The sequence below is a fragment of the Amphiprion ocellaris genome, chromosome 24 (genome assembly GCF_022539595.1).
Source record: "Amphiprion ocellaris isolate individual 3 ecotype Okinawa chromosome 24, ASM2253959v1, whole genome shotgun sequence".
Classification (NCBI taxonomy): Eukaryota; Metazoa; Chordata; class Actinopteri; family Pomacentridae; genus Amphiprion; species Amphiprion ocellaris.
This window is the reverse complement of record NC_072789.1, coordinates 11,454,098-11,472,621: the sequence shown is the minus strand read 5'-3', so window position 1 is coordinate 11,472,621 and position 18,524 is coordinate 11,454,098. Positions and strand designations below refer to the sequence as shown.

The window sequence follows — 18,524 nt, the reverse complement described above, 5'->3', positions numbered from 1 at the left end:
TGAAATATATAATTGATTATCAGCCACAACGACTGATTTTTTTTCTGCAGTGCCAAATTTAAAAAAATGCTTTGGATCTTAAGGACATATTATATGTTGATATTTATTTCCACTTCTATTGCAATGATATTTTTAACCAACACTAGTTCTGATCATAACAACCAAATATTTTTGTCAGATTCAGTGTTAAAACCCTTTAAATGTAAGTTTGTGTACATGATACCATTGTTATTTTATGAAGAACAGTGGTGAAAGATAAATGGGCCTGTTTTTAATTATTACAGTCTGAAACAACAGTATCACATTCAGAAAAAAAACAAACCTCTTACTTAGGTCCCAATCAAAATAGCTTCCATACAAATACTTGATGTTAACATTATTTTCCACTTTCACTGAGTGTTATTAAACTATAATCTGTCCTGATCATAGGTAGCAAATATTCTTTCATTTTTATGATTTTTAACACTTTTAATGTTAGTTCATTTGTATAATGCACTGTTGTTTTTGCTATGAAAGATAACGCAAACAATGCATTTTTCAAAACAATATGTGATAAAGCTTTAAAAAAATCTGTCTGCAATATGTCAGTTGTGAACATCATTGACTCTGATACATTATTTAGCAGCTTTTTCAAAATCAAAACTCATGCTCAGGCTCTTAGAGGACAAAACACTCGAGTAAAATACTTGTATTTATACAGCATATTAATCCTGTGTTGTATTCTCCGCGAATCTTCTGTGTGCAGCACGATCTTTTATTTTGGTAGGTGAGGTGGATGCTTGAAACACTGCAGCAACTGACACAACAATACAAGCAACCAAGAGAACATGTACAGGCTTAAACTGCAGCTTCAGTGCAGCATATGTGTTTCTGTTGTGCAGCATTTATACGTACGAAATAAACTTGTTGAACAGTGGCCAAATCGTGCTTTAAATATTTACTGAGACGCTCAGTGTGTTTTGCGACAGTTTTTCTCCTTTACGTTGTCGATGTGGACTTTCGGTGGTTGCTAAGGGCTGGGCAGAGACACCGGTTTGTTTTGATGTCGTGCTGCCACCAAGTGGAGCAAAGGAGAAATGATACTAAAGACTGGAGCTGTGGATATGTCTTTCGGAATAATAACCATCATAATATTTTGATTAATTTAAGGTCGTCCGAAAACAATTTCGCACAAAGAAGCGGCGGGGATCTAACCCACGACCTCTGCCTTAAACAACAACTGATAGGACACTGGGCAATTGTTATGCGCATGCGCAAAAATACCAAACGCAAATTGATAAATCAAAAACACGACGAGATCAGCATCTTGTTACATGAGAAAAGTTCAGTTATGCCATTTTTTTGTTTATTTTTGTTAAGTAGAAAGTTTTGTGATGTCAGATGAAGTGTTGCTATGGCTGAAAAAAATAAATATGTGTCTGTGTGTGTAACACCGTGACATTATAGTTGTATATTTGTGTGCACAGATCTCTGGAACACTCGAGAGAAAAACTAAAGACTTGGATAAAGTGCAAGTGACTGTTCATCAGTGGACAAAGTATCAAACAAAATGGGGAACAAGGTAAGAAATTCTGACCTTCAATCAGACACAGCTGCTCACAAAGTGGGTTTTCATCTCCCATCTTTCCCTCCTAATGAAATGCTTGATGTAGTATGTTGGATCAGCTGTTTAGGAGATAATACAAGTTCATGTAGTTCCACTTCCCACTGCTGTTTGTTTACTGTGACCTGACAAAACATGAGATGTTAAAATTTACTGCAGCATCTAGTTTCGTGATTTATTCTTGTGATTTATTGGTGAGCAAAAGGTGTCCAGGTGTTCAGAGCTGGCTGTACTTTTATTTAGACGTCATCAGATGATCAGGGAGAACGGAGATGCACTGATCTGGACGTGCCTCTCTTGACACCAGACATCTTCAACACCGTGATCACCATGTTCCAGAATGACGTAGCCTCTGAGTAAGTCATGAATTGAAAACATCAAACTAATCAGCACACATGTACACCGGGGCTAACCATTCCTCATCTTCTTCTGCTGCAGGCAGTGGAGGCAGCTGGTGGCCGGATGGGTGGATGTAGACACCTTCATCCTGCTGTCAGACATGTGTAAGGAGATGGTGGATGCAATCAGCGTCTCAATCCTGGAAGCCGTGGAGCCTCAAGTCACTAATGGTGGCGCCAGTAGCAGCTCCATCACAGGGTAGGTCTTCAGCTTCCAGTCAAATGCTGCTTTTTTCCACTCACTTTTTCTTCCTAAACATCTACAATGGATGTCGCAGTTGGTAACTTTGGGGACTGTTGATCTTTAAAATGTAATGAAAATGAAAAATCCACCCCAACATAATCAGCTCAGGTGCTCATTTGTGACTTTTGTGTCTTTTTAAGGACTGAAACTCAACCGAAGAGGCAGCATCATATTTACAGGGTAACAGAAGAAGCCATCCGATGCAGCCTTGGAGATTCCCTCCATCGCTGCTTTGGTGAGGCGCTGGGATTAGAACAGGAGAGAACCCACGAGTCGGAGAAACTGGTGGAGCTGTTTGGATTCGAGGTGATGAAAAAGGTGAACCACAAACTGGCTCTAATGGAGGCACCGACCTCTTCCCAGCAGACGAAGACGTCAGAAGCTTCAGCTGCATCTCATACTGAAGACATGGCTCGTCTTGTAGCTGATATATTGAGAAAGTGCAAAAAACACCAGGCATGGCTGGACAGTGATGAGTCGGGAGGTTGTTGTCCAGACGAGGTGACACCTGTAGAGGAACTGAGAGCAGAAGGAGCTGAACCAACACAGAGTTCAGACCAGGCAGGTTGTCTGAGACAAGACTGTTCAACCAGCTCTACAGAGGAGGTACTGCCAAATGAGACCTTTCTCGCTACGTTTCTGTGGAGGCTGCTGGATCACATCGCCACCGAGACAAGAACACCAATCCCTGTGGACTTTTATGGGATGCTGGTCCGTTTGATTGAGAGCACTGAGGAAGAACTAACTTCCGCTCTCCCACAGACTCCTTCAAACCTCCATGTCTGCATCTACAAAAAGCTTTGCCAGGAGTTTGGATCTGCAGAGGAGCTGCTGTCTGCTGTGGCGTCCAACCCAGTGGCCTTTGAAGAAGCTGCTGCCAGGACATTGAAAGCAAAGCTGGCGAAATCTAAAAAAAACGTGAGCTTTGTCAAAAAAGTGAGCAGATTTTTCCGCAAAAAGACCAGCAAGGTCACTCAAGGCTGTGAGAAGAACACAAGTGATGTCAGAAAACAGGAGAGTGGGCCTCAGGAGAAGAAAAGCTTCAGAATTCTATTGAAAACCATCTGAGGCAGATATATTCCACGTACTCACATGCCTTTCAGCAACCAATATCCATTCCTGTCTTTATGTATCAGTAAACATTAATAAACATTTTCATTGCAAAAAAATTATCATCAATGTAAAAAAAGGAAAGTTTTTTGAGTTCATTTTTCTCATTGTGTTCAGCACAAGATTTAGTTTTTCATTCTAAAATTAGTGAGTAAACAAAAGAGTCAGTTTTTGGTTTTCAAGCAACAAAGAAGTGACTTACCAAAAAAGCAAATATGCACTGTGCTTAATTGTTTGAACCAAGTTCAAAAAGACGATTTATTTTTTTGTACTTTTCTGAGATCTAAGACTAAAATTTTTGTTGGCTCCAAAAGGAAAAAAAACTGACTAAACGACAATTTCCAAGTGCTGATTACAGCTGAAACAAAGTGTTAAAAGACTGATCACTAAGCCAACAGGGTAAAACAAGAAAAGTATTAATTGTTCAATTTAAGTTGTCTAGGTTGATATAGACACCTTAGATATTAAACCCAAGGTCAGCAGCATAGACCTCTCTGCCTACCCCAGGTTTCAGGTAAGAAGAGTTACAGTGTGTTATAATTTAAGTGACTGCAACTCAAAATAACTAAACATGTGACAATGGTGTTTGTGGGCGAGTGAATGCTGCAACCTTTTATGTGGCTCCCAGTCAGTATACCGGCTTGTCTCCACTCTCAGGTATCTATATCAGAGTGCATTTCTTTGTTCAGCCCTTTTGTCATGCACCGTCAAGCCATTGGTGGATCCACCAGTCAACAACAGTGAAACAGGACAATAGCATAGGATTCAGAAGATTCTTTACATTTTCAAAGCTTGGGCTCCCTGAGATTAGTGAAGCAGGGACACCGATCATATGTGTGTGTGAAGTATTGAAACAGCAGGAGAAGGCAGATTTCAAAGGATTCCCCCAAAACAGACCTCCAGACAAGGTCAACCTTGACAATAATCTTGAAAGACATTTCACTTCACTGACACTGCTATAGGGCTCAAAGTAAAGCAAAATCACTCACGTGACACACACTTGTTGGTCAGTCATCTGTGCATGATTGTTGGTTACGTAAACCAATTCCCAGAGGAGCACAGCACACGCAAAGAGGTTTATACCACCACCAGCACCACCACCACTGGCCCTCAGCAACTGAAAAAGATAAAACAAATTAATACAACAAAATATACTAAAGGAACAGAATAAACTAAATGGGCAGATTTTGGACAAAAAGACAAACAGCAGGAGATCAAGCAGTGAGATAAATTCCCATGTGCAGGACTGTGCGTCCTTTGTCTACCATGAAGTGTAGCTTTTCCAGTCACTCTGGCACTGTTCCAGCTCAAGAAAGGTCCTTTGCTGGGGCTAAAATGGCCAGGAAAGTCAGCAGCTTCTGTCCAGATTTCTGCAGTAACGCCACTAAGCCCTTCTGTGCTCCTGTTATACTTGGAGCCCCATCAGTAGCCACTAAACAATCCAAGACAGCCTCACAGATGTCCTCCCCCATGTTTGACCTTTTAGTGTTATCAACTCAATAATTTCTTCCTGTGGCCCAACAGAGTTTCCATGTCGGCAGAACAGCACTATTTGTTCAGTATCACCTTTGTCTTTGGACTCATCACAGGCAGTTGAGTACCATTTTTATGGTTCTGTCTTGACAGTCTTTGCAGAGTGGGGCATATCCCTGATTTTCTGCACAATTTCACTCTTGTTTTTAAAGTACATGAACAGATGTTCTGAAATCTTAATGAATGATTCTTTTATATATTCTCCATCTGTGAAGGGGTTCTCATGCCTGACTATTTCCTAAGTGGCCACAAAACTAGCATATATAGTTGAATTTGCAGAATTCATCTACTTGTGAAAATTATTTTTGCTCAGATCAAGTCATCAGTTCCAGTTTCTCTCTCCTCTCCATCCAGGTATTTTTGAGCAAAGACTGTGTGTTTTACTCTGGAAATTTGACTTTTTGTTGTTTGCTAATTTCTCATCACATATTAAGCATACTGGGAAACCAGCCCATGTAGGGTTAAACGTTCTGTTTTCTTAGATTCATGCATAGTTGGCCTACCTGGGGTCGAAAAGGTCAAGAAATGGTGGATGTGGCGCATATTATGACCAAAAAATATATATATTTAGATTTTACAAGATCACCACAATCTTCAAAAATTTAGAATTACATTTTAAAAACTAATGAAATAAAATACTTTTTAATTAGGTACTCATTTTTTATTTTCCAAAGCCACGTGTGGCTTCAGAACCGCGGGTTGCCGAACCGCTGTACTATACTATGACGTTTTTTGAGAGACATGCTATACTGTGACGCATTTTAAGCGACATACATTTGCAACCTTTTTTTTGAGTGTGTGCCACTTAAAGTTTCAAGTGGCTGCGTTGTGCTATGCATGATGATCATTGAGCTGTATTTGTGTTGCTCTAACCGGCTCAGACAACTACTGTGTTCACCGCAGTGATGGAAAGTAGTACTGTTCAGGAATTAATTCCAGGCTTCTTCATGGAACAGGTATAACTACCGCATCTTTATTAGGAACTTCATCAACACAGACCGCCAAACGACGAGCAACAATTTCTCAGAACTCACAGAATACTTCACCTCTGTGTATCGATTAGGGTTGCCACCCATCCTTTAAAATACGGAATTGTTCTTTATTTGGCAATTAATTGTTCTGTATTTTCATAAATGTCCCATACACCTCTGTCTCACACTCATCAAAACTACATAAGGAACATAATAAAACACAGGAAATAATAAGGGCAGCCAATTTCATCTTCGTAGGACCTATGTAGCGAGGACCTGATGCGAGGTCCAGTGGATAAGACTTCTCTGTGTGCCCGGTCCTGTCACTGGTTGCCTGGTTACAGACGCTGCTACAACTGTGCGTTTAAAAATGTCCACACCCAAAACTCCACCATGTCCAAAGAAGCAAAAACGTTTGTCAAAGTACAGACATGAGTGGGACGACTGGAACCCCTGGCAGTGGGTACAGGACAAACTGTGTTGCTCATGGATTAGCTGAAGTAAGGCAGCATCAGGAGACCAACATGTAAGAAACATGAGAACAGAGAGAACCCAACCAGCAGGACACAGTTTATCATCCCCAATCATCTCCTGAAGTCTATATGGTAAGGGACACCAGTATCTGGTTGTGAATTTATCAGAGGATGCTTATAATCATGCTGATGTGGTTCTAGACTCTACAGTATTTTAGTGACTCAATAAATGCCTATGTTGTGATCCTGCTCTAGCCACTGCCCTTCTTTCTCCTTTGTCCTTTTTTCTTCCTGTCTTTGTCATCCGTCTCTTTTGTATTTCTCTCCTTCATTCTCCCTCTTGGTTTCCTTCTTCCTCCTGTTCTCTCTATCTGTCTCTCTGTTTTGATCTGTCTCCCTTTGGCTCCCTCTGTCATCTCTCTCCCTCTTGTCTCTCTCATCCCATGTTTCCTCTCTGTCCTTGTCTGGTACCTCTGGCTTCCTCTGTCTGCACCTGTTGGTCTCTGTCTTTCTGCCTGTCTCACTCACCTCCCTGCACTCCTGATTAGTTATGTGAATCACCTGCACTGATCAGCCCATTGACCTCACCTGTCTGCAATTACACCTCCACTAATTAAACTCTGCTCATTCACTCGTTCCCTGTCGGACCATAGATTCAGTTTCCACATGGACTCTGCTTCCCCACCTTTGGACTCCGTTTTCCCCCCTCCTGCATTTCCCCCACATGGACTCAGTTCTCCCCCCGGATTCCCACCGAGTCCTGCTTCAGTCTCCAGCCTGTATTTCCTGTCTCGTCTCCATCTGCCCTTGGATTCCCTAACCCTGTCTTCCCCCTCTCAGTACTTGGATGGGAGACCGCCTGGGAATACCAGGTGCTGTAAGCTTTTTACTTCTCCTAACAACCTGAAAGGACTCTGCTGCTCATTCACTGGGGACAGCTGATGGAGCATTGTTTTACTGATGCTTCATCGAGGCTTTGTTGAAGCTTCGATACTTTATTCAAAACATGCTTCATTACTGGAGGCTTCAATGACACACAGCTCGAGTAGGACATCTAGTGGTCAATAAAATGAAGTGCAATCAAGACGTGGTCGTTGGTTCATGGATTGTTTAGGATTTCATTCTCCATGCACATTCCTGTTCATCTACACTAGATGATTTAATGATGTATAGTGGATACAATAATAATAATAATATTACTAGTAATAATAATGACAATGACGATTGAAGAGCGTGTTTCTTGTTTGGCATGTCTGTTTGTAACCCTATATACTCTTCCCTTCTTTTTTGTGTTCTGAAATATTTCAATGGTGCTACATTCATGAGATGCTCTACAAATACAGACTGATGTCATTTTCACATGGGGTTGGTGCAAATACAGATTATTTTATGGATTTTGGCAAAGTGTATCTTGGGGTTCATTGGTAAAGAGGGTGTGCTTGTGGAACTTCTCATGAGTTTTTATTCAGAAATAACAGTTTACTCAAAGTTTTCAGACTCAAGCGGTTTCTTCTTTTAGAGACTATTTCCCCAGCCTTGGAAAAAACCCGTTCACACAGCACAGATGAGGCTGAGGTACACAGGAAATGTTTGGCTACATCATACAGGTTTGGGTAAACAGTTTTGTGGGTGGTCCAGTATATCAGCGGCTCTGCACTTGTTTCCAGAGGAGATCAGCCAGGTACTGGTTCACCTCCACAACTGCATTAGCACTTTGTCAGACTCTCTTTGCATCTTGATCCAAAAGGCTCCACATGTGAACTTCTGAATAATAGTGAAGATCGTCATCACCACAAATGTCAGTAGTCATTTCTGATTCATAATAGAAGAAAAAATAAATACCTGTGGAGGCTGCTGATGGATCCACAAGTGTAGCAAACTGCCAGTGAACTGTGTTTTTCTTTATCTTGCATTCTGTCCACCAAGCATCTGATAAGGGTATGTTCCTGGTGTTGTACCGTGGAGGTGGTGAGTTGTGAATAGAGTTATTCTATCAAGTTATAGCAACACCTTGTAGGAAAGGTGGTGCAGAGGTAAGTTTTGTGCCTCACATGTTGAAGGTCAACGGTTCAAATCTGCATCTCCACTTTTTTTTTTACATGTCCTTTGGTTGCTCCAGTATTAATTGATGCCATCATTTAAGCCAAGTTACAACAACACCTCGTAGGAAAGGTGGTGCAGAGGTAAGTTCTGTGCCTTGCATGTTGCAGGGCTATGGTTCAAATCCCCACTCACACCATTTATTTGTCCTTTGGTTGCTCCAGTACTAATTGATGCCATCATTTAAGCCAAGTTACAACAACACCTCGTAGGAAAGGTGGTGCAGAGGTAAGTTCTGTGCCTCGCATGTTGAAGCTCCATGGTTCAAATCAGCATCCTAACCTTTTATTTGTCCTTTGGTTGCTCCAATACTAATTGACACCATCATTTAAGCCAAGTTACAGCAACAACTCCTAGGAAAGGTGGTGCAGAGGTAAGTTCTGTGCTTCACATGTTGAGGGTCGGTGGTTCAAATCCCCACTCACACCTTTTGTCTTTTGGTTGCTCCAATACTAATTGATACCATCATTTAAGCCAAGTTACAGCAACACCTTGTAGGAAAGGTGGTGCAGAGGTAAGTTCTGTGCTTCACGTGTTGAAGGTCCATGGTTCAAATCAGCATCCTGACTTTTTATTCGTCCTTTGGTTGCGCCAGTACTAATTGATGCCATCATTTAAGACAAGTTACAACAACACCTTGCAGAGAAGGTGGTGCAGAGGTAAGTTCTGTGCCTCACATGTTGAAGGTCCACGGTTCAAATCTGCATCTCCACTTTTTTTTTACATGTCCTTTGGTTGCTCCAGTATTAATTGATACCATCATTTAAGCCAGGTTACAGCAACACCTTGTAGGAAAGGTGGTGCAGAGGTAAGTTCTGTGCCTCGCATGTTGCAGGGCTATGGTTCAAATCCCCACTCACACCATTTATTTGTCTTTTGGTTGCTCCAGTACTAATTGATGCCATCATTTAAGCCAAGTTACAACAACACCTCGTAGGAAAGGTGGTGCAGAGGTAAGTTCTGTGCCTCTCATGTTGCAGGGCTATGGCTCAAATCCCCACTCACACCATTTATTTGTCCTTTGGTTGCTCCAGTACTAATTGATGCCATCATTTAAGCCAAGTTACAACAACACCTCGTAGGAAAGGTGGTGCAGAGGTAAGTTCTGTGCCTCGCATGTTGAAGCTCCATGGTTCAAATCAGCATCCTAACCTTTTATTTGTCCTTTGGTTGCTCCAATACTAATTGACACCATCATTTAAGCCAAGTTACAGCAACAACTCCTAGGAAAGGTGGTGCAGAGGTAAGTTCTGTGCTTCACATGTTGAGGGTCGGTGGTTCAAATCCCCAGTCACACCTTTTGTCTTTTGGTTGCTCCAATACTAATTGATACCATCATTTAAGCCAAGTTACAGCAACGCCTTGTAGGAAAGGTGGTGCAGAGGTAAGTTCTGTGCTTCACGTGTTGAAGGTCCATGGTTCAAATCAGCATCTTGACTTTTTATTTGTCCTTTGGTTGCGCCAGTACTAATTGATGCCATCATTTAAGCCAAGTTTAGCGTTGGCTGATTGAGGCTTTGTTGAAGCTTTGACACTTCATTCAAAACATGGTTCATTACTCGAGGCCTCAATGACACACACAGCTCGAGTAGGACATCTAGTGGTCAATAAAATGAAGTGCAATCAAGACGTGGTCGTTGGTTCATGGATTGTTTTGGATTTCATTCTCCATGCACATTCCTGTTCATCTACACTAGATGATTTAATGATGTATAGTGGATACAATAATAATAATAATATTACTAGTAATAATAATGACAATGACTATTGAAGAGCGTGTTTCTTGTTTGGCATGTCTGTTTGTAACCCTATATACTCTTCCCTTCTGTTTTGTGTTCTGAAATATTTCAATGGTGCTACATTCATGAGATGCTCTACAAATACAGACTGATGTCATTTTCACATGGGGTTGGTGCAAATACAGATTATTTTATGGATTTTGGCAAAGTGTATCTTGGGGTTCATTGGTAAAGAGGGTGTGCTTGTGGAACTTCTCATGAGTTTTTATTCAGAAATAACAGTTTATTCAAAGTTTTCAGACTCAAGCGGTTTCTTCTTTTAGAGACTATTTCCCCAGCCTTGGAAAAAACCCGTTCACACAGCACAGATGAGGCTGAGGTACACAGGAAATGTTTGGCTACATCATACAGGTTTGGGTAAACAGTTTTGTGGGTGGTCCAGTATATCAGCGGCTCTGCACTTGTTTCCAGAGGAGATCAGCCAGGTACCGGTTCACCTCCACAACTGCATTAGCACTTTGTCAGACTCTCTTTGCATCTTGATCCAAAAGGCTCCACATGTGAACTTCTGAATAATAGTGAAGATCATCATCACCACAAATGTCAGTAGTCATTTCTGATTCATAATAGAAGAAAAAATAAATACCTGTGGAGGCTGCTGATGGATCCACAAGTGTAGCAAACTGCCAGTGAACTGTGTTTTTCTTTATCTTGCATTCTGTCCACCAAGCATCTGATAAGGGTATGTTCCTGGTGTTGTACCGTGGAGGTGGTGAGTTGTGAATAGAGTTATTCTATCAAGTTATAGCAACACCTTGTAGGAAAGGTGGTGCAGAGGTAAGTTTTGTGCCTCACATGTTGAAGGTCCATGGTTCAAATCAGCATCCTGACCTTTTATTTGTCGTTTGGTTGCTCCAGTACTAGTTGATGCCATCATTTAAGACAAGTTACAACAACACCTTGCAGAGAAGGTGGTGCAGAGGTAAGTTCTGTGCCTCGCATGTTGAAGGTCCACGGTTCAAATCTGCATCTCCACTTTTTTTTTATATGTCCTTTGGTTGCTCCAGTATTAATTGATACCATCATTTAAGCCAGGTTACAGCAACACCTTGTAGGAAAGGTGGTGCAGAGGTAAGTTCTGTGCCTCGCATGTTGCAGGGCTATGGTTCAAATCCCCACTCACACCATTTATTTGTCCTTTGGTTGCTCCAGTACTAATTGATGCCATCATTTAAGCCAAGTTACAACAACACCTCGTAGGAAAGGTGGTGCAGAGGTAAGTTCTGTGCCTCGCATGTTGAAGCTCCATGGTTCAAATCAGCATCCTAACTTTTTATTTGTCCTTTGGTTGCTCCAATACTAATTGACACCATCATTTAAGCCAAGTTACAGCAACAATTCCTAGGAAAGGTGGTGCAGAGGTAAGTTCTGTGCTTCACATGTTGAGGGTCGGTGGTTCAAATCCCCACTCACACCTTTTGTCTTTTGGTTGCTCCAATATTAATTGATACCATCATTTAAGCCAAGTTACAACAACACCTTGTAGGAAAGGTGGTGCAGAGGTAAGTTCTGTGCTTCATGTGTTGAAGGTCCATGGTTCAAATCAGCATCCTGACTTTTTATTCGTCCTTTGGTTGCGCCAGTACTAATTGATGCCATCATTTAAGCCAAGTTACAACAACACCTTGTAGGAAAGGTGGTGCAGAGGTAAGTTCTTTGCTTCACGTGTTGAAGGTCCATGGTTCAAATCAGCATCCTGACTTTTTATTTGTCCTTTGGTTGCTCCAATACTAATTGACACCATCATTTAAGCCAAGTTACAGCAACAACTCCTAGGAAAGGTGGTGCAGAGGTAAGTTCTGTGCTTCACATGTTGAGGGTCGGTGGTTCAAATCCCCACTCACACCTTTTGTCTTTTGGTTGCTCCAATACTAATTGATACCATCATTTAAGCCAAGTTACAGCAACACCTTGTAGGAAAGGTGGTGCAGAGGTAAGTTCTGTGCTTCAGGTGTTGAAGGTCCATGGTTCAAATCAGCATCCTGACTTTTTATTTGTCCTTTGGTTGCTCCAATACTAATTGACACCATCATTTAAGCCAAGTTACAGCAACAACTCCTAGGAAAGGTGGTGCAGAGGTAAGTTCTGTGCTTCACATGTTGAGGGTCGGTGGTTCAAATCCCCACTCACACCTTTTGTCTTTTGGTTGCTCCAATACTAATTGATACCATCATTTAAGCCAAGTTACAGCAACACCTTGTAGGAAAGGTGGTGCAGAGGTAAGTTCTGTGCTTCACGTGTTGAAGGTCCATGGTTCAAATCAGCATCCTGACTTTTTATTCGTCCTTTGGTTGCGCCAGTACTAATTGATGCCATCATTTAAGACAAGTTACAACAACACCTTGCAGAGAAGGTGGTGCAGAGGTAAGTTCTGTGCCTCACATGTTGAAGGTCCACGGTTCAAATCTGCATCTCCACTTTTTTTTTTACATGTCCTTTGGTTGCTCCAGTATTAATTGATACCATCATTTAAGCCAGGTTACAGCAACACCTTGTAGGAAAGGTGGTGCAGAGGTAAGTTCTGTGCCTCGCATGTTGCAGGGCTATGGTTCAAATCCCCACTCACACCATTTATTTGTCTTTTGGTTGCTCCAGTACTAATTGATGCCATCATTTAAGCCAAGTTACAACAACACCTCGTAGGAAAGGTGGTGCAGAGGTAAGTTCTGTGCCTCGCATGTTGCAGGGCTATGGTTCAAATCCCCACTCACACCATTTATTTGTCCTTTGGTTGCTCCAGTACTAATTGATGCCATCATTTAAGCCAAGTTACAACAACACCTCGTAGGAAAGGTGGTGCAGAGGTAAGTTCTGTGCCTCGCATGTTGAAGCTCCATGGTTCAAATCAGCATCCTAACCTTTTATTTGTCCTTTGGTTGCTCCAATACTAATTGACACCATCATTTAAGCCAAGTTACAGCAACAACTCCGAGGAAAGGTGGTGCAGAGGTAAGTTCTGTGCTTCACATGTTGAGGGTCGGTGGTTCAAATCCCCACTCACACCTTTTGTCTTTTGGTTGCTCCAATACTAATTGATACCATCATTTAAGCCAAGTTACAGCAACGCCTTGTAGGAAAGGTGGTGCAGAGGTAAGTTCTGTGCTTCACGTGTTGAAGGTCCATGGTTCAAATCAGCATCTTGACTTTTTATTTGTCCTTTGGTTGCGCCAGTACTAATTGATGCCATCATTTAAGCCAAGTTTAGCGTTGGCTGATTGAGGCTTTGTTGAAGCTTTGACACTTCATTCAAAACATGGTTCATTACTCGGGGCCTCAATGACACACACAGCTCGAGTAGGACATCTAGTGGTCAATAAAATGAAGTGCAATCAAGACGTGGTCGTTGGTTCATGGATTGTTTTGGATTTCATTCTCCATGCACATTCCTGTTCATCTACACTAGATGATTTAATGATGTATAGTGGATACAATAATAATAATAATATTACTAGTAATAATAATGACAATGACTATTGAAGAGCGTGTTTCTTGTTTGGCATGTCTGTTTGTAACCCTATATACTCTTCCCTTCTGTTTTGTGTTCTGAAATATTTCAATGGTGCTACATTCATGAGATGCTCTACAAATACAGACTGATGTCATTTTCACATGGGGTTGGTGCAAATACAGATTATTTTATGGATTTTGGCAAAGTGTATCTTGGGGTTCATTGGTAAAGAGGGTGTGCTTGTGGAACTTCTCATGAGTTTTTATTCAGAAATAACAGTTTATTCAAAGTTTTCAGACTCAAGCGGTTTCTTCTTTTAGAGACTATTTCCCCAGCCTTGGAAAAAACCCGTTCACACAGCACAGATGAGGCTGAGGTACACAGGAAATGTTTGGCTACATCATACAGGTTTGGGTAAACAGTTTTGTGGGTGGTCCAGTATATCAGCGGCTCTGCACTTGTTTCCAGAGGAGATCAGTCAGGTACCGGTTCACCTCCACAACTGCATTAGCACTTTGTCAGACTCTCTTTGCATCTTGATCCAAAAGGCTCCACATGTGAACTTCTGAATAATAGTGAAGATCATCATCACCACAAATGTCAGTAGTCATTTCTGATTCATAATAGAAGAAAAAATAAATACCTGTGGAGGCTGCTGATGGATCCACAAGTGTAGCAAACTGCCAGTGAACTGTGTTTTTCTTTATCTTGCATTCTGTCCACCAAGCATCTGATAAGGGTATGTTCCTGGTGTTGTACCGTGGAGGTGGTGAGTTGTGAATAGAGTTATTCTATCAAGTTATAGCAACACCTTGTAGGAAAGGTGGTGCAGAGGTAAGTTTTGTGCCTCACATGTTGAAGGTCCATGGTTCAAATCAGCATCCTGACCTTTTATTTGTCGTTTGGTTGCTCCAGTACTAGTTGATGCCATCATTTAAGACAAGTTACAACAACACCTTGCAGAGAAGGTGGTGCAGAGGTAAGTTCTGTGCCTCGCATGTTGAAGGTCCACGGTTCAAATCTGCATCTCCACTTTTTTTTTATATGTCCTTTGGTTGCTCCAGTATTAATTGATACCATCATTTAAGCCAGGTTACAGCAACACCTTGTAGGAAAGGTGGTGCAGAGGTAAGTTCTGTGCCTCGCATGTTGCAGGGCTATGGTTCAAATCCCCACTCACACCATTTATTTGTCCTTTGGTTGCTCCAGTACTAATTGATGCCATCATTTAAGCCAAGTTACAACAACACCTCGTAGGAAAGGTGGTGCAGAGGTAAGTTCTGTGCCTCGCATGTTGAAGCTCCATGGTTCAAATCAGCATCCTAACCTTTTATTTGTCCTTTGGTTGCTCCAATACTAATTGACACCATCATTTAAGCCAAGTTACAGCAACAATTCCTAGGAAAGGTGGTGCAGAGGTAAGTTCTGTGCTTCACATGTTGAGGGTTGGTGGTTCAAATCCCCACTCACACCTTTTGTCTTTTGGTTGCTCCAATATTAATTGATACCATCATTTAAGCCAAGTTACAACAACACCTTGTAGGAAAGGTGGTGCAGAGGTAAGTTCTGTGCTTCATGTGTTGAAGGTCCATGGTTCAAATCAGCATCCTGACTTTTTATTCGTCCTTTGGTTGCGCCAGTACTAATTGATGCCATCATTTAAGCCAAGTTACAACAACACCTTGTAGGAAAGGTGGTGCAGAGGTAAGTTCTTTGCTTCACGTGTTGAAGGTCCATGGTTCAAATCAGCATCCTGACTTTTTATTTGTCCTTTGGTTGCTCCAATACTAATTGACACCATCATTTAAGCCAAGTTACAGCAACAACTCCTAGGAAAGGTGGTGCAGAGGTAAGTTCTGTGCTTCACATGTTGAGGGTCGGTGGTTCAAATCCCCACTCACACCTTTTGTCTTTTGGTTGCTCCAATACTAATTGATACCATCATTTAAGCCAAGTTACAGCAACACCTTGTAGGAAAGGTGGTGCAGAGGTAAGTTCTGTGCTTCACGTGTTGAAGGTCCATGGTTCAAATCAGCATCCTGACTTTTTATTTGTCCTTTGGTTGCGCCAGTACTAATTGATGCCATCATTTAAGCCAAGTTACAGCAACAAGGTGGTGCAGAGGTAAGTTCTGTGCTTCACATGTGGAGGGTCGGTGGTTCAAATCCCCACTCACACCTTTTGTCTTTTGGTTGCTCCAATACTAATTGATACCATCATTTAAGCCAAGTTACAGCAACACCTTGTAGGAAAGGTGGTGCAGAGGTAAGTTCTGTGCTTCACGTGTTGAAGGTCCATGGTTCAAATCAGCATCCTGACTTTTTATTCGTCCTTTGGTTGCGCCAGTACTAATTGATGCCATCATTTAAGACAAGTTACAACAACACCTTGCAGAGAAGGTGGTGCAGAGGTAAGTTCTGTGCCTCACATGTTGAAGGTCCACGGTTCAAATCTGCATCTCCACTTTTTTTTTACATGTCCTTTGGTTGCTCCAGTATTAATTGATACCATCATTTAAGCCAGGTTACAGCAACACCTTGTAGGAAAGGTGGTGCAGAGGTAAGTTCTGTGCCTCGCATGTTGCAGGGCTATGGTTCAAATCCCCACTCACACCATTTATTTGTCTTTTGGTTGCTCCAGTACTAATTGATGCCATCATTTAAGCCAAGTTACAACAACACCTCGTAGGAAAGGTGGTGCAGAGGTAAGTTCTGTGCCTCGCATGTTGCAGGGCTATGGTTCAAATCCCCACTCACACCATTTATTTGTCCTTTGGTTGCTCCAGTACTAATTGATGCCATCATTTAAGCCAAGTTACAGCAACACCTTGTAGGAAAGGTGGTGCAGAGGTAAGTTCTGTGCTTCAGGTGTTGAAGGTCCATGGTTCAAATCAGCATCCTGACTTTTTATTTGTCCTTTGGTTGCTCCAATACTAATTGACACCATCATTTAAGCCAAGTTACAGCAACAACTCCTAGGAAAGGTGGTGCAGAGGTAAGTTCTGTGCCTCGCATGTTGAGGGTCGGTGGTTCAAATCCCCACTCACACCTTTTGTCTTTTGGTTGCTCCAATACTAATTGATACCATCATTTAAGCCAAGTTACAGCAACACCTTGTAGGAAAGGTGGTGCAGAGGTAAGTTCTGTGCTTCACGTGTTGAAGGTCCATGGTTCAAATCAGCATCTTGACTTTTTATTTGTCCTTTGGTTGCGCCAGTACTAATTGATGCCATCATTTAAGCCAAGTTTAGCGTTGGCTGATTGAGGCTTTGTTGAAGCTTTGACACTTCATTCAAAACATGGTTCATTACTCGGGGCCTCAATGACACACACAGCTCGAGTAGGACATCTAGTGGTCAATAAAATGAAGTGCAATCAAGACGTGGTCGTTGGTTCATGGATTGTTTTGGATTTCATTCTCCATGCACATTCCTGTTCATCTACACTAGATGATTTAATGATGTATAGTGGATACAATAATAATAATAATATTACTAGTAATAATAATGACAATGACTATTGAAGAGCGTGTTTCTTGTTTGGCATGTCTGTTTGTAACCCTATATACTCTTCCCTTCTGTTTTGTGTTCTGAAATATTTCAATGGTGCTACATTCATGAGATGCTCTACAAATACAGACTGATGTCATTTTCACATGGGGTTGGTGCAAATACAGATTATTTTATGGATTTTGGCAAAGTGTATCTTGGGGTTCATTGGTAAAGAGGGTGTGCTTGTGGAACTTCTCATGAGTTTTTATTCAGAAATAACAGTTTATTCAAAGTTTTCAGACTCAAGCGGTTTCTTCTTTTAGAGACTATTTCCCCAGCCTTGGAAAAAACCCGTTCACACAGCACAGATGAGGCTGAGGTACACAGGAAATGTTTGGCTACATCATACAGGTTTGGGTAAACAGTTTTGTGGGTGGTCCAGTATATCAGCGGCTCTGCACTTGTTTCCAGAGGAGATCAGCCAGGTACCGGTTCACCTCCACAACTGCATTAGCACTTTGTCAGACTCTCTTTGCATCTTGATCCAAAAGGCTCCACATGTGAACTTCTGAATAATAGTGAAGATCATCATCACCACAAATGTCAGTAGTCATTTCTGATTCATAATAGAAGAAAAAATAAATACCTGTGGAGGCTGCTGATGGATCCACAAGTGTAGCAAACTGCCAGTGAACTGTGTTTTTCTTTATCTTGCATTCTGTCCACCAAGCATCTGATAAGGGTATGTTCCTGGTGTTGTACCGTGGAGGTGGTGAGTTGTGAATAGAGTTATTCTATCAAGTTATAGCAACACCTTGTAGGAAAGGTGGTGCAGAGGTAAGTTTTGTGCCTCACATGTTGAAGGTCCACGGTTCAAATCTGCATCTCCACTTTTTTTTTTACATGTCCTTTGGTTGCTCCAGTATTAATTGATGCCATCATTTAAGCCAAGTTACAACAACACCTCGTAGGAAAGGTGGTGCAGAGGTAAGTTCTGTGCCTCGCATGTTGCAGGGCTATGGTTCAAATCCCCACTCACACCATTTATTTGTCCTTTGGTTGCTCCAGTACTAATTGATGCCATCATTTAAGCCAAGTTACAACAACACCTTGTAGGAAAGGTGGTGTAGAGGTAAGATTTCTGTCTCTCATGTTGAAGGTCCCTGGTTCAAATCCCCATCCTGACCTTTTATTTGTCCTTTGGTTGCTCGAATAGTAATTGATACCATCATTTAAGCTGATTTACGGGAACACCTTGCAGGACATGTGGTGTAGAGGTAAGATTTCTGCCTCTCATGTTGAAGATCCCTGGTTCAAATCCACCTATGTACCTTTGCTATTTTCACCTCAATACT

At 41.7% G+C, this 18,524-nt stretch overlaps 1 protein-coding gene across 1 annotated transcript; it reads left to right on the top strand.

Annotated features, from left to right (window-relative positions):
* Positions 1-1,312: 1,312 nt before the first annotated feature.
* Positions 1,313-3,424, top strand: LOC111575466 (uncharacterized). The gene is made up of 4 exons (XM_035952964.2): positions 1,313-1,561; positions 1,847-1,959; positions 2,042-2,200; positions 2,386-3,424. Exons 1-4 carry the CDS (start codon positions 1,550-1,552, stop codon positions 3,311-3,313), a joined length of 1,212 nt encoding a protein of 403 aa, XP_035808857.2. The 5' UTR covers positions 1,313-1,549; the 3' UTR covers positions 3,314-3,424.
* The last annotated feature ends 15,100 nt before the right edge of the window (positions 3,425-18,524 follow it).

Coding starts and splice junctions, on each gene's coding strand:
- LOC111575466 (XM_035952964.2), top strand. Junction 1,960..2,041: donor CAGAATGACGTAGCCTCTGA/GTAAGTCATGAA, acceptor CTTCTGCTGCAG/GCAGTGGAGGCAGCTGGTGG. Junction 2,201..2,385: donor AGTAGCAGCTCCATCACAGG/GTAGGTCTTCAG, acceptor TGTCTTTTTAAG/GACTGAAACTCAACCGAAGA.